This window comes from Carettochelys insculpta, chromosome 7 (assembly GCF_033958435.1).
Source record: "Carettochelys insculpta isolate YL-2023 chromosome 7, ASM3395843v1, whole genome shotgun sequence".
Classification (NCBI taxonomy): domain Eukaryota; kingdom Metazoa; phylum Chordata; order Testudines; family Carettochelyidae; genus Carettochelys; species Carettochelys insculpta.
In genome coordinates, this window is record NC_134143.1 from 68390780 (window position 1) to 68405743 (window position 14964).

At 45.9% G+C, this 14964-nt stretch overlaps 1 protein-coding gene across 1 annotated transcript in view; it reads left to right on the forward strand.

Moving 5' to 3' along the window:
- SORCS1 (sortilin related VPS10 domain containing receptor 1) overlaps nt 1-14964 on the forward strand; it is a 474417-nt gene that overhangs the window by 439464 nt on the left and 19989 nt on the right. Inside the window, exons 20-22 of the mRNA XM_074999892.1 lie at nt 4426-4559; nt 6584-6707; nt 11632-11744. Coding sequence (XP_074855993.1) covers nt 4426-4559; nt 6584-6707; nt 11632-11744 — 371 coding nt within the window. The remainder of the gene's footprint in view (nt 1-4425; nt 4560-6583; nt 6708-11631; nt 11745-14964) is intronic.

The following is a 14964-nucleotide window of genomic DNA, read 5'->3' on the forward strand; positions in this document are numbered from 1 at the left end:
ACGACTTGGTCTGGTTCTCTGAGGAGAAAACTCGTGCTTTGCTCCCTCTGCGCCTCCCCTTCCTACTCCTGTTATGGAAAAGTTAGCAGATGGCGAGCCGGGGTCATTGCTAATAGCTTGTGCAAATCCCTGGAAACAAGTGGACAATTGTTTGAGTGGTAATATTTCCAAGCGTGTTCTGACAGCCTCCGATATGCAGGCTTTGTAATCAGCTGCAGCTTCACAAGAGGAGGTGTGTGTGTGTGTGTTTTTCCCCCCCCGCATCATTATGCTCTTCTTGTTTGCAAACTAATGAGCCTGCATGGTACAATAGATGTTTTCTTATGCAGGTCACGAGTGGAAAAGAGAAAGCAGTTGTCTAACTCAGCCACCTGCAGTAATTAGCTGTTTTGGCCAGCTGATCTAATGAGCCCATAATCTTTGGATTCTGGAAAGTGATACAACAGTGGCCTTTGTATCTTTTTTAAGTGATATGATTTTCAAAATGGCCTAAGTGACTTAGGAACTGAAGTCATATTAATAGAACTTAGATTTCTAAGCGTGTAAACAATTAAGCAAAATTGTATTGTGTGGCTATAGAAATAAGACAACTGTTCACGTATCTAGATATTGTGCAATGTGAAAAAGTCGGAGTGCAGTAAGGGTTGTCTGATGGGCCTTTCATTCTGCCATACCCATATCAAATTACAATCACTGGTGCTACAGATATCCTGTAGCTATTCTATTTCACTCACTGCCCATTACCCTTGTTACTTCCCTGATCCTGCTACAGGCTCTGTGCAGCTCTGGTCCCCTTGGGCCAAAGTGGAAAAGCATTAAATTTGCTAGTCCAGTTATTACCAGCTTCAAACAGCCACAGAGGGCTGGAGGATCATTCAAGGGAAGCTGGGGACATTTTAGCCACGCCTTTCCTATAAGTCTGTGTTCCCATACCATGTCTGCTGCAGGGTAGTGGCATGGATGGCATTAAAAACACAAAAAAAGACAAAAAACTTTCCACCTGTTTGGCACTACCTTTACGTTGGAGACCCATGTGAAGAACCAAGGATCAGGAGAGCAAGCAAAGGTGAGGTTAATGCTGCTTGTAAGAATGCACAAATAGTGCACTCTGATTGTAAGCCATTCTTCTAGCATTAAGGCCACTGACGAGTCTTCTCAGTGGGCATTTAAGTTCAGCAAGAAACTTACTCAGCCTCCCTACCTGCTGCCTTAACTCTTCACATTCATGTAGCTTGTTAGAGAAACTCTTTTGGTACTGCATTACTGTAGACAGGTTATGTTCTCAATGCCACTTCTGTGAACCTGAAGCATTTCCTGTGGGCCCCGGCGGTGTTCCAGGTCAAGACGCAGAGCGGTAGGAATGAAAAGCTGCAGTGACAGCATGTAAAACTGGGAAGTGCAATTGTAGACAAATTCTCTTCTCATCTCATCCACCAATATAGAGTGATACAGCACCACCTGCTGGTCTACCTTTGCACTCCAACTAGCACATCCCTTTCCTCCACTTGTGTGTCAGAATGCAGATGTTAAATAACATGGGCCTGCTGCCTGAGTTTTCTTTCTCTACCCTTACAAGGAAGCAGTGAAGGCCTGAAAGGGCATTCAACACACTGCAGCGCTGGGAGCTTTGAGAGACATTCTCAGTACCAAGATATACAGCTAGGCACAAAGTAAACTGGCCTTGGTGAGAACTCTGTTGGAGCTGACAGAGTGCATGATCCTATTGATAGCTCTACCGCTTTGTTGCCATTTTGGATGCTTGAAATTCTGCCTCCTTTGCATTTTCAGTTCAAGGTATGTCTACACTACAGAGTTATTCCAGAATAGCTAATTCCAGAATTGCTATTTCAAAATAAGCCATTACGGAATAACGTGTCCACACTTCCAGGAAGCCCCAACATAAGTAGAACTTATTCCAAAATATTGTGCCCACAGATATTTGAGCCTATTTTGTATTAGAGGCCCTGGAAGACATAAAAGACAGGCACTTGCAGCCAGCGTTCCATGTCTACACAGCAACATTATTTTAGAATAAGGTATTCCGGAAGAGCTTGTTTTTAAGCCACCCCTGCTCCCTGTCTATACAGCCCTATTCTGAAATATCTAATTCAGAATAGGTGCTATTCCTTGTAGAATGAGGTTTACAGGATTTGAAGTAAGCCATCTCCTATTTCAAAATTCTTCCTAAATAGCAGTGTTGTTGTGCAGACACTTAATAAGTTATTTGAGACTAGTGGCTGCTATTCCAAAATGCCTTTGCCATGTAGACATACCCTTAGTGAATACAGAACAAGAGCCCAGGGCTAGACAATTAATTTGAGTTCTGATGCATCTGAGACTAGACACAATCAGCAATGCTCCTGTAGTAGGGGAGCCAGGGAACCCTTTTTACAATCTATAAAGGCACAGGATACAATCCTGCAGAGCTTACAAAGCATGAAGGAAAAAAAAAAAACTAGGAGCATTCAGCCACTCCTGGAGATGGGGCAAGAGGTTCACCAGCAGCCTTCAGAATAAAGATTACCCATAATCCTGGCCTCCAGCAGCCCCATGCTGGTTGGATCCTGAATGCCTCTTGACCTTACAGGGGTGTTGTATGGTGTTAAGCAGCTGACACATTTCTACCCCAGAGGTGGCTGCATTTCAGCAGTATAGCTCAGAGCCCAAGTCTTCACCAAAAACAACCAGAAGTCCTGTGGCACCTTATAGATTAACAGATATTTTAGAGCACAAGCAGTCATGGACAAAGACCCGCTTTGTTATCTGACAAAGCGGGTCTTTGCCAGGAAAGCTTGTGCTCCAAAATATCTGCTAATCTATAAGGTGCCACAGGACTTCCGGTTGTTTTTGAAGATACAGACCAACAAGGCTACTTCTCTGATACTGAGTTTTCGCCATATGCACAGTCAATTACGTCTTGTCAGTGGTAGCATTTTACAGTCACTCTGCACGGGTGCAAATGACTATGGTGCCAAGCAGAGGGGAATGTGATCTCTTGAGTTCCTTGTGGATGTATAAGGGCAGTCATATGGGAAGTCCTGGTGTGAAATACAGGATCCTTTAACAGCACATCCAGACCATTGTGGCAATTGAAACCAGTCCTGTGCTCCCATTTCTGGATGCAGGATGTGGACTGATCCTGTATGGGAGGAATATGCCCCCAAATGACCTTGGAGTTCTTGTTTGTCCTCTCTTGCTGCTTCTCTTTAAGGGTCACACTGCTGTTGTCCAGAGGAATGACAGGGAGAAAAGAATTCATAAAAGGAGTTATGATTACAAACTCGCTTCCCTTTTGCGCTCCCCAGAATGGGAAGAAGAAACTGCTAGGGCAAGTTTCAGTGTAAATATAAATTGTCCTTTACGCTACAAAACTTGGCTGTGCTAAGGAAATAAAAGGCACATTGTGGATGACAAAGAAGGACCATGAGCAAAAGAAAAAGCTAGAGCTAAAAGGAAAGGATGCAGGGGAGAGATGCTTTAGTCAAGGTCCTATAATGCTATAAATCCATGTAGCTCCACTGGAGTCCACAGAGTAGCTGCAGCTGTACTGTTCCCTCTCAGCTGAACACCGGGACAGCTACTGAAGAGAGATTCAGGTGCCACACAGCTGATTAGCAGAGCATCCACAGCCAGCAGTATGTGTTTCTATTGGTGGTGCACATCCGCTCATGCCTCAGCACACATAACAAAATTTGTTCCATCCCTGGATGGAAAAAGCATTAGAGCAGTGGTTCCCAACCTGGGGTCGGTGGGCCCCTGGGGGTCTGTGAGGGTATTGTGATGGTGGGGGGTCTGTGAAAAAAATAAAAAGATAAATAAAAAAACATATACAATTATTTTGAAATAAATTGCAACATTACAAACAGGTACAATTTTTAAATTAAATATCTTCCAGGACTGTTATTAATTGCTCTCCAAAAACTATGTTGTAGTTTCATTTCTCATTTAAAGAAGTGTACATAATGGCTAGAATTGGCTTTGATGGGGGTCCACGAAAGGCTTGCGGGGTGACTGGGGATCCGCACTAGGGAAATGAATGGGAATGACTGCATTACAGAAGACATAGCCTAGCTGGTGTCTAGTTCTTTAGGAAAGGAGCCAAGTATCTGTAATATTATTATACTTTTATTAGCACTTCCTTGTGCAAATTTGAGTGTGTCTGCAGGGTATCCCATGAAGTATGGATGTCTCTTCCGAAGGGTAGTCTATGTATATAGGTTTATGAGTCTGCTACCGACTTTGAGCTGTAGCACTCAGGTTCTTTATTTCAAGTGGTAGCAATTCCTGGTTTTAGATGCATGGATCTCAAATATCTCTTCCCAACAACAGTACAAAGCTAGAACACTTTGCCCACAGAGTCCCACCATGACTTTCTTTTGCAGTTTCTCATGCTCACCCCATTTGCCGCTCCTTCTGTCTCTGCAGGCCCCCTGGAACATGTTCATTTGTCTCTCCCCTTTGTTACTACCAAGAACAAAGAAGTCAATGCAACAGCGGTACTGTGGCCCAGCCAGGTGGGCACGCTGACTTACATTTGGTGGTTCGGGAACAATACCGAGGTTTGTATTCCCACCCTCCCCCCAAAGCCATACCAAACCATCCTAGCGGGAACAACATGTCCATGAATCGCTGGGAGGTGTGAATACTCTTGAATAGTGGGCCATCTAGTCTAGTGTCTTGTCTCTGACAATGGCCAGCACCTGGTGCTTCACTGAAAGCTGTACCATACGCTCCAGCAGGCTAAATTCCTCTCCCTAAATATGCAGATCAGCTCTTCATTTTATTTTTTATACTAGTTAGCTGCCTCTTTGTTGGAATAATTTGAATTTTATGGAAACTGCCAACCCCCCACTAGATAATGCAGAGGGGATCTGATTTCAAAGTAGACTAAAAAGCCTTTTTTTTTTATCTTTACCTAAAATATAAATTGGACTTTTAAAAAAAAATAACTCTCTGTGCTGAAGTTTTCTGTTCATTTGGAGCTGCCTCTGCATAGCCCCAGGATTGAAACCTTGTTCCCTGGCCTGTGTGTAGTGCATGAGTAATGAGAAGGAAAGCTTGTTGTCAATAACTCCAACACCTACCTTCTAAACCAATTCAACATTCTCCTTTTGTCTGTTAAACTACATATGAAAGAATTCGTCATTATGACACTCGAGGGGATACAAAGTGCTTCACGGTACATCTCTCTGCCTACAGATGCGTCTTGCCCTAAATGGAGCACATACAACTTTCTGCCATCTTTTTAGTTAGTATGCTTGCAAATTCTATCAGGTGCTTTGTAATTGTTATTTATCTGTGCTGCAGAAGTACCCAAAGAGCCCAATTAGAGTCCAAGGATAACATTTTCATAGATGGTGAGGCCAGAATGGATGATTTGATCATCTTGTGTGACCGGCTGCATAGTGAGGCTGTATCATTTTACCTGGTAATCCCTACATTAGTTTGTGTCTTATGACTGAGATACAGTATGATTTTAGATAGTCATCCAATGTTGATTAAAACCAAGTGATGGAAATCTACCATATCATGAAGTCAAGTTGTGTTGATGGGTAATTACCCTCTTAAAATGGCACCTCATTTCTCATCTGGATTTATTTAGCTTCAGCTTCCAGTCATTGGATCTCATCATGCCTTTTTCTGCGAGCTAGAAGAGCCTTATAGGATCATATCTTATCCCCATGTAGGTTTTTATGGACCTCTTAACCTTCTGTCTGGTACATTAAGCTCTTAGTGAGGAAGGCTGACCTGACTCCTCCCAGTGAAGTTAATGGGAGTTTTTCCGTTGACCATAATGGGAGCAAAAATGAATTAACTCTTGGTGCTGTTCAAGAGCCAAGAGAGAAAAGGAATATGGGAAGTTATGGCAGGAGGTGCTTGATGAGGAAGGCAGGCAAATACTGCAAGCACTAGTATAGTACACAAACCTAAAGGATAGCCTAGCATTGCTGGCCTGGAGACACTGTATAGCAGTGTGCATCTCCTTCAGCTAAATGGGGACACTCCATTGGTCACAAGGAAGCAAGTGGAGGAGGCCCGTATCTGCCCTAGACCCACCTTCTATTAAGGTAACAGTGGTGTCTTGGAGGTTCGCTTGTGCTATTGAGGGAGTAATCTTGATTGATTGATTCCCATCTCTGCTACTGACTCTGCATGACCAAGGGCAGGTCACTTTGGTTCTGTGTGTCTCAGCTCCCCAGCTGTACACGGTGGATGATGATCTTTCCTTATCAGGTGCTTGCTCAGGCATCAAGCCCTTTTGGAGCTATGACCACCCCTTACTTCTACTCAGCGCCTAATACAATTGGTTCTCGGTTCTGTCTATGGTCCTTTGGTGCTACTGTAATACAACTAACAGAAGAGAGTTTTAATGTCATATTTTTGTATTTCCAAACAAAAATCCCTGTTAAGATCTTTGGTCACAAACCTAGGCTGGAGAAGAAGGAGTAAAGAGTCACTCACCGATCCTCCCCAGTAGCTCCAACACACAATTTACCTAATCTCCCTCCTGTTTGGCTAAGAAAGACAGGACTTCTGGTACCGGGAATTCACTCTAATTCACTCTTTTCTCATGTGTTTGTAGCCCCTGGTCACCCTGGAGGGGAGCATCTCATTCACATTCTCTGTAGAAGGGATGAACACTATCACGGTACAGGTCTCAGCAGGGAACACCATTCTGCAGGACACAAAGACTATCGCTGTGTATGGTGAGCCCTTTCCCTTTTATTCTTCTGTTGACTCCCCTCCCGCAAAGCAGTGGCAACATTTCTCACGAGAGGATGAGACTATAGCAGCACAGATGTACTGAGAACAGCAGCGTGCTGTGGTTGTGATGCATCGGTACTTTCTACCGCATCCTATTGCATTCATCACTTATTAGAAGGAGAAGCTCCAGAATGCTTGAGGGCAGATTCTGCTCTCAGTTACACTGATGTAAATCTGGAGTGAGTTCTCTGAAGGCAATTGGAGTTAGTCCAAATTTGCACTGGCTTCATGAGGACTAGACTCTTGCTATGCATTTCACAGTACAGGTTGAACCTCTCTAATCCAGTACTCTATCATATGGTAACATCTGTGGGCCAGCATGAAATTAGTTAGACGGATGTCCATTTATCATGGGTGTAGCCAACTTTCCCATGGTCACCTAAAGTTTGTTTTCAGCAATGGGTCCTGGCTCTCAGTGTTCTGTGCTCTTATTTAGCTGTACTTTACCCCACAATGTCTTCGAAGAGCCCAGGAAGCAGTGGAAAGTTTGGTAATGCTGCTAGACAATACTGACCTCCCATCATTTGGCCAATTCTTTGGTTTGGCACCAGTCAGATCCCAAGGGTGCCGGACTACAGAGGTTCAACCTGTACGGTCACTTATAGATGATTATTGTACAGTAGAACCTCAGTGTTAGGAGCAAAGTTATGAAATAACCTGTTCACCCCCCACCTCATTTGGAACCGGAAATATGCAGTCAGGCTACAGCAGAGAACAATAACAACAACAACACAAAGCAAAAGCAGTGAAGCACTATGTTAAATGTAAACTACTAAAAAGCAAGGGAAAGCATGTTTTCCTTATGCCTAGTAAAGTTTCAGAGCTGTGTTATGTCAATGATCAGTTGTGAACTTGTGAAACAACACGCATAGCATTTTGTTCACAGCTACGAACGTTTCAGAGACACAAAGAACTTCCATTCCTGACTTCTTCGCAACTGTGAGGTTCTGCTGTAACATTTTCACCCATGGCCGTTGGAAAAGTGGGTTGCATTACTGGCTGGCTTAATTCCATTGATAAGTGTGTATCTTGTTCTGCTATGTGCAAAATCTGCATCAAACTGTGTCCATTAGTCACACACCTTAGTGGTACACAGTGGACCACTGTCTTTCCTCCATATTTCAAGCACAGATCATAGCGATAGGCTGGATAGTGTCCCGGCTCTGGGCTATTACGTGGAATCACCCCCTGTCTAACGTTATGTAGTATCCAGAGGTACTGAGACCACATCTGGGGTGAGTGAAGTCTTGGCTGTACAGTCTCAGCTGAGCACCAGCTGGCCTTTAGCTTGTGTGGTAGAGTGCAGGGCTTTCAACCCTATGCTAGCAGGTTCTATCCCTGGGGCCAGCAACCCAGGTCTCTCAGCATTGCAGTTATATGGCTGGGCCTTGTAAGAATACTCCTGAGGAGCAATGTTTGCTTTCCCTAGGATGTAGAGCAAGTTGCATCATAGTTCTGATATTTCCACAGGCATCGCTACACTCACTCTCTGGTCATATGATAGCCTCCATTGAGAGCTGCGTTGTGTTACCAAGACCCTGCATGAGCTACCTTCTCACTTTGCCTGGTGAACTCTCCAGGACATTTAGGGTCCTGTGAAAGCTTAGGGCAGCCTTGGAGCTGCTCTCAGTTGCACCTGATGGTGGGGAAGAATAACTCAGTGGTTTGAGCATCAGCCTGCTAAACCCAGGGTTGTGACTTCAATCCTTGAGGGGGCTATTGAAGGATTTGGGGTAAATAGAGGTCAGGGATGGGGCTTGGACCTGCCAAGAGGGCAGGGGACTGGACTAGATGACCTCCTGAGGTCCTTTCCTGCTCTAGGAGATGTGTATTTCCAATTATATATATATATATATATATAAACCCTCCTCCCCTCCCACCAGGGACCATTCTAGGATCACCAGTGCAAGTCAGTACTCTCCTTTTCCTGCCCCATTCCTCAACACAACTCTTGTCTGAGAACCGTGAAGGGAAAAAATGCTGAGTGGATCGACCCTCGACCCCACCTCTGCCGGAGGCTGGGAATAGGGGGATCATTCTGACGCTCTCTGCCCCAGGAATTGGAAAGTGCTGGGGTAGAGGGAATAGAATATCCCCATGCTGAGAAAATACCTAGCAAACTAGGTAAGTCAGTGCAACAACTCTCTTATGCTGCTGGAGCACAGCAATGAGAGTTTACCATGTCAGAGATACTAGCAGAGAGTAGTTTTCTAGTGCACAGCATGTGTGGGTCCAGGGAAGTGCACATACCAATGGTTTGCTAGCTAACTGCCTCCCACCCAGGTCATGGGAGACTCCCCAACAGCTAGCTCCAGACCTGAGAGGTGGGATATGTCAAAGATTGTTGGGCAAATGATTTGAGGCACCCCTTTTATAAATATTGGCGGTACCTCTTTCCGTGAAGTGACCTATCCAGGCCCACTGACAGTAAGGAAGTGAGGGGGAGTCAAAGAAGAAAGTTACCCAGGGGTTCGGGTTCCAGGGCTTCCTGGCTGCTCTGGCAGTGGACAGAGCGCCTGGCCCTTTAAATCTCCACTGGAGCACTGCACTGCATGCTCTGTGCAGCTCAGAGGGCTGGGGGGGGCGGTACTTGTCGCGCTCTGGGCTGGCTGCCTCAGGCCCAACCCTTCTGCTTGGGGCCAGACCCCTTCCAGGAGTGTGGAGCTGCCCTACCTCCCACCACACACACATCTTGCTAAGGTCTCCCCCCTACCCCTACGGTGGCTGTCAGCTCCCCTGGACCTACCTAGACCTACAGGCTGACCTCGGGGATGGAATCACCCTGGCAAATGTAAATATCATTGTTAACAGCCCTGGGAATAGTGAAATATGCTATCTGAGTTCTTTGTTATTTCTTATCCCAAGGTTGTTTCTGTGTGACAGCTTCTCCCTGAGCAGTGAATATAAATGTGCTGTGTCTCTCTGTCAGAGCAGCTGTTAAAATCCCATCCAGATCCCAGGCAGCATTCTTCTTCCGCATTCCAGAAGCCACATTTTGATGTAAGATTTAAGTAAAATTCCCCGTTCCAGCCCACCGCTGCTCAGCGTGGTAAAGTAATTACGACTCTGCCTCACTTCTTTTGAGTGGAGCTTTTGAGTGTTGCATTTGCATACTGTCATGAGATAAACATCCTAATTGCTAGACAAGTCACCTGCATTTTGGAAAGGAAAATTAAAAAAAAAAAAAAAGTGGGCTGAATAGTCCAGTCTGATTTACCCCTTGCAGCCCGGGAAATGGTTACTGCAAATCAAGCCACAGCTTCTTCGACCAGGCAATGGGAAGACACCTGAATTGCTACCCGATGTTTTGTGCCTATTTCTTAGATGAACCGTGAACTTTCATCTCTGGGCTGGTTGATCTGATTCTTTCTCCAGTACAAAGTTCACACACACATTGCAGAAATCAAGGACCAGATCCTCATAAATCAGTGTAGATCCTTTGGCTTCAATGAAAGTACCTCATTTGACACAAGCTGAGGATCTGGCCCTGAAGGTTTTAGAGCCACATGTGCCAGCTCCATAAATGCAGGACCAGTTACAAAGTTCAGAAGCTGGAAGGCGCAGCTCAGTGTAAATGACCTTGTGCATAATACAGTGAAAGTACTGAAGGACAACGCTGCATTTCAGCACGTGCATAAGTGCTTTGCTGAACAGGGGTAGGGATACCTGATGTTCGAATGAGCTACTCTCCTAACATTCTGGTGGGAGGGCTTCTCGCCACTGCTCCTGAGAAGGGACCGGCAATGGAATGGAGACTTCGGCAATGTGATGTTTGAGACGTTGCTTTGGAAATTGCTTCCCCTTGGATTGGGGCCTAGCAGCCTGAGTTTGTGCACCTGCAGGTTTGTAAAAACACCCTTTTCTATGGGGAGCTCTGGGCAGCAGAGTGTGTATGGAATGCTTTGATGGAGCTTCTGCAGGCAAAAAGAGACAACTAAATTTTCATGTGTCTAAGAAGTGGCTGAAATCTTTATTTTAGTTTCATTAGCAGGCTGGTTTATGTACTGGTATAAATGTTAAGAGTGTCAGAGCCTTTGGAGGGTGTCCTTTTACAGCAGAGTAATACAAATCTAAATCAATATCGGATTGTCATTAGAGACTAAGGGGTGAGGGTGACGAGGGTATTTTACTGCCTTGTACAATTTTACGAGTGGTGCCCAGATGCCCATAGCCTTTGTGTGAATACTTTAACTGTTGGTATTTTAGACAGCAGTGACCTATGAGAGAAAATTAAAAGAATTGGGTTTGTTTAGTTTGAACAGAGGAGACTGAGATGGGATGTGATTTTAACTTTCAAGCACGTACCAAAAAGGGTTTTACAAGGAGGAGGGAGGAAATCATATTCTTCGTAGCCTCTGAAAATAGGACAAGAAGCAGTGGGCTTAAATTGCAGCTGGAAGGTTTCAATTAGACATTATGAAGAAATTCCTAATAGTCAGCGTGGTTAAGTACAGGATGGGAATAAATTGGCTGGGGTGGTTGTAGACTCTCCATCACTGGAGATATTTATGAACAGGTTGCTCCTGCTGTGAGTGCCGGGGCTGGACTTGATGACCTTTTGAAAGTCGCTTCCAGTTCTAGTGTTCTATGAGTCTGTGATTAATCAGGAGAGGTCCATTGGCTTCATTAAAACTGCAGCAATGTGAAACGAGTGAGGATCTCTGTCTCATGCTTGATTCTCACTCAGAGCTTGTCTACACTTTCCTGGAGACCAACCCTCTGGAGATCAATCTCCTGGAGTCATTTAGGGAGTCTAGTAGGGATACACTAATTTGACTACTGATCATGCTTCCATCAACCACAACACTCTGACCCTGAAATGCTGCAGTCTGTCAATGAGTGACTTGTGTGCCATTGTATCCCCAGAGCGCTTTCAATCTCTCCGCTTATCCTTCTCCCCAAACCTGGATGAGTACAACCCCGATATTCCCGAGTGGAGACGGGATGTCAGTAGAGTGATCAAGAAAGCACTAGTGGAGGTAAGCAATGGAATATGGCTTTTATTCCTTCTTTCTACATTTTCTCTACTGCTATTGGGTCTATCCTGGGCCTCAATTTGAAGAACAGAATGATCTGCCCATACAGGGACTCAGTCAACACCTGAGGTCTGCTGAAATGCTCTGCTCTCCACTGCATTCCCTGTAAGCTGAGTGCTTGGGCAGCCACCCAAGAGGGATTCACTTGCTACCCAGCTGATTAGCAGAGTATCCACAACCACCCACAGTGGGCAGGAGGTGTTTCTTTCGGTGGTGCACATCCGCACATGCGTCAATGCACAGAACAACATTCCTTCTGCCTGTGGGTGGAAAAAATTAGTGGGAACGCTGCCCTCCCCCGTGTTTTGTGTGATTGAGCAGAGTGTAGGTTGGCCCAATTGGCACAGGTCATGCAGAACACCAGGGAAAAAAGCATATGCAACACCCACGTTGCCCCTGTGTATAACAATGCGAAAGGTTTTAACACTGAATAATAATGACTTCCCTTGGCTGCTGTCTTTATGCAGCAGCAGAATGCAGAGCGGTGCCAGTTGGACACACAAAAAGGATGTTCCAGATACACAGAGCAGCAGCGAAAATGTGTTCTTTCACATTCAAAGGGCAGGACTGTAAGAGCTTTCTCTCCAACACACAGCATTAGATTTGTGATCCAGAAATGGAAGTGCATTTTACTCCGTATACAGCATTCTGCATACATGCACCAGTGCTGGAGATGCATTTTCCTTTCGATATTTTGATGTATTGGAAACTATCAAGAGCTGTGGCCTAAAGAAGTATAAATTTGGGCTGGAGATTAGGGTTTGTAGAAGGCTGATAAATGTTGCACTGGTCAGTGGAGACTGAAAGTGCTCCTTTGATACAGACTGAAGCTATGGAAAAGAGTCTGTGCCTCTAATTTGTAGAGTTCTGTATGTGTGTGTGTCTGTATGAGAAAGAGAACCCAAGGAGGGAATGTGTACCCATGTATTGCGTACAGGTGGGTTATGACAGTGTCTGTGTGTACTAATATCCATTTGCCATCCCAGCCATTTGCACAGGAGGTGCTCAAATGCTCATAAAGTCTTGCCAGAGCAGGGCTGGGGAACTGTTTTTTTATCAGCCACAGGAAAAAAAAATCACAAAACACAAAAGCAGCCCTGTAGCACTTTAAAAACTAACAAAATAATTTATTAGGGGATGAGCTTCTGTGCAGCAGACCGACTTCTCTGGATCTGGAACAATGCACTATGCAGATCTGGACTAGAGCTAGGGCACCATTGCAGATCTGAGGGAGTGGGTCTGCCCCACGAAAGCTCATCACCTTACAAATTGTTTTGTTAAGACTCTAAAGTGCTCCAGGACAGCTTTTGTGTTTTGTGAAAATACAGGCTAACACCAGTACCTCTCTGGGACTAGAAAAGAATCAGCTGGGGCCAAACACATCCCTGTGGGGTTAAGGGAAGAAAAGGCCCAGGGCTCCCCTAGGCTCTAGGATGAGGCCAAAAAAGAAGGGTTCAGGAGGTGGGCAGGGCTTCCGGGCTGCAGCAGGGGTAGAGGTGCAGGATGGCTCCGGGTGGGGATGTGGGCTCTGGGTGGAACAAGGGGTTTGGGATGTGGGGGGCGGGGGGGGGGTTATGTTTGAGGCATGGGTGCGCGCTCTGGGAGGGATTTAGTGTACATGAGGGGGTTCTCACCTGGGACAGAGAGTTGGGGTGTGGGATGGAGTTCGCAGTGCAGCCTCCAGCCGAGGCACTGCTTACTTCAGGTGGTCCTCCATCGGCAGTGTAGCTGGAGTAAGGTTGGCTCCCTGCGTGCCCTGGCTGTGCACCACACTTGGAAGCAGCTGCCAGGCTTGGCCCCTAAGAGGAGGCATGAGGTGGCTCTGTGTGGTGAGCTCTGCTTGCCTCCACATGCACCGCCCCTGTAGCTCCTATTGGCCATGCCTGGGCATGCACCAGGCAGAGATGCCTGGACAGTGGGAGCTGCAGCACAGGCACTCAGGGAAGAGGGCAATATGCAGAGCTTCCTTGGTTGCCCCGCCAACTAGGGGCCAAAGGTACGTGCTGGCAAGCCAGCTCTGCATGGGAGCAGGCCCGCGGACAGTGGGGAGCAAAGGGGCAGATGCCCTGGAGCCCAGTATTTCAAAGGGGCCAGGCGCTCCAGCCACTGACTGTGCCACTTTGGCAGTGGCAGCAGCCAGAGATCCAGGACTGCAGCTGGGGCATACAGTGGAATTGCACTGTGATCTGAGCAGCTCTAAGGGCTGACTGCCCTAGGCCCTGCCCCTTCCACCTTTGGCCCTGCCCCTTCCTGGGGTATGGAGCCAGGCCCCCCTCCCACTTTTCCCCAGGGCGTTCCGCAGCTGTCAGCCCCACTGCAGTGGGGGTACCAAGGCTTGGTGCTTCTGGCCTGAAGTGCAGCGATTCGCTGTGGGCTGGATGAAATGAAGCTGTGAGTGTGTCAGACACAGCTGTTGGGCTGCAGGTTCCCCACAACCAGTGCTAGAGGCACACACCAATTGTATGAGTCCCTTCTGGGGGCTGCAGTTCTAAACATCCATCCCCACCTTGCCTGTAAAGGTACTGTAAATGAACAACACATAATGCAATTTTCTCTTTTAACCTCATCAATGCATGGAGGAGGAGATGAAAGAAAAAAATACTCCCATGGCCTTCGTTTGTTACCTTCAGACCTTTGTGTTTGATATTAAGGATTGGATGGTTCATCTGGTTTCTAAATTTGTTCACATGACATCAACAATGCAATAAAACAAAATCAAGTCACTACAAATAGTTTAGAAACCTGGGATGTCAAGGCTACTTATCAAACCAGAGTGGTACAAAACCACTGGATTTTTGTTTGCATCGGTGTTGACTTCAGAAGATGAGCACAGCTCCATGTCACTCTTAAAAAATGCAAAAAATGAAAACAAACAAACTTTAGGGAAAAGTAGTATAGAATTTAGGACTAACACCAAGAGATCATTATAGAAATTAAATAGGGTTCTCCACAATTAGTCTAGAACCTATCTAATTCCACAGAAAATGATTTACTTGCCAGTCTTCCCTCCATTTTTCTTCCATCCATGGACAGAATAAATTTTATTATGTGCACCACCAGTAGACACACACGCTGCAGCCTGTGGGCACTCTGCTAATCAGATGAGCAACACCTTAATCTCTCCTTGGTGGCCACCCAAGCATTGGTTTACAGGGAACACTGC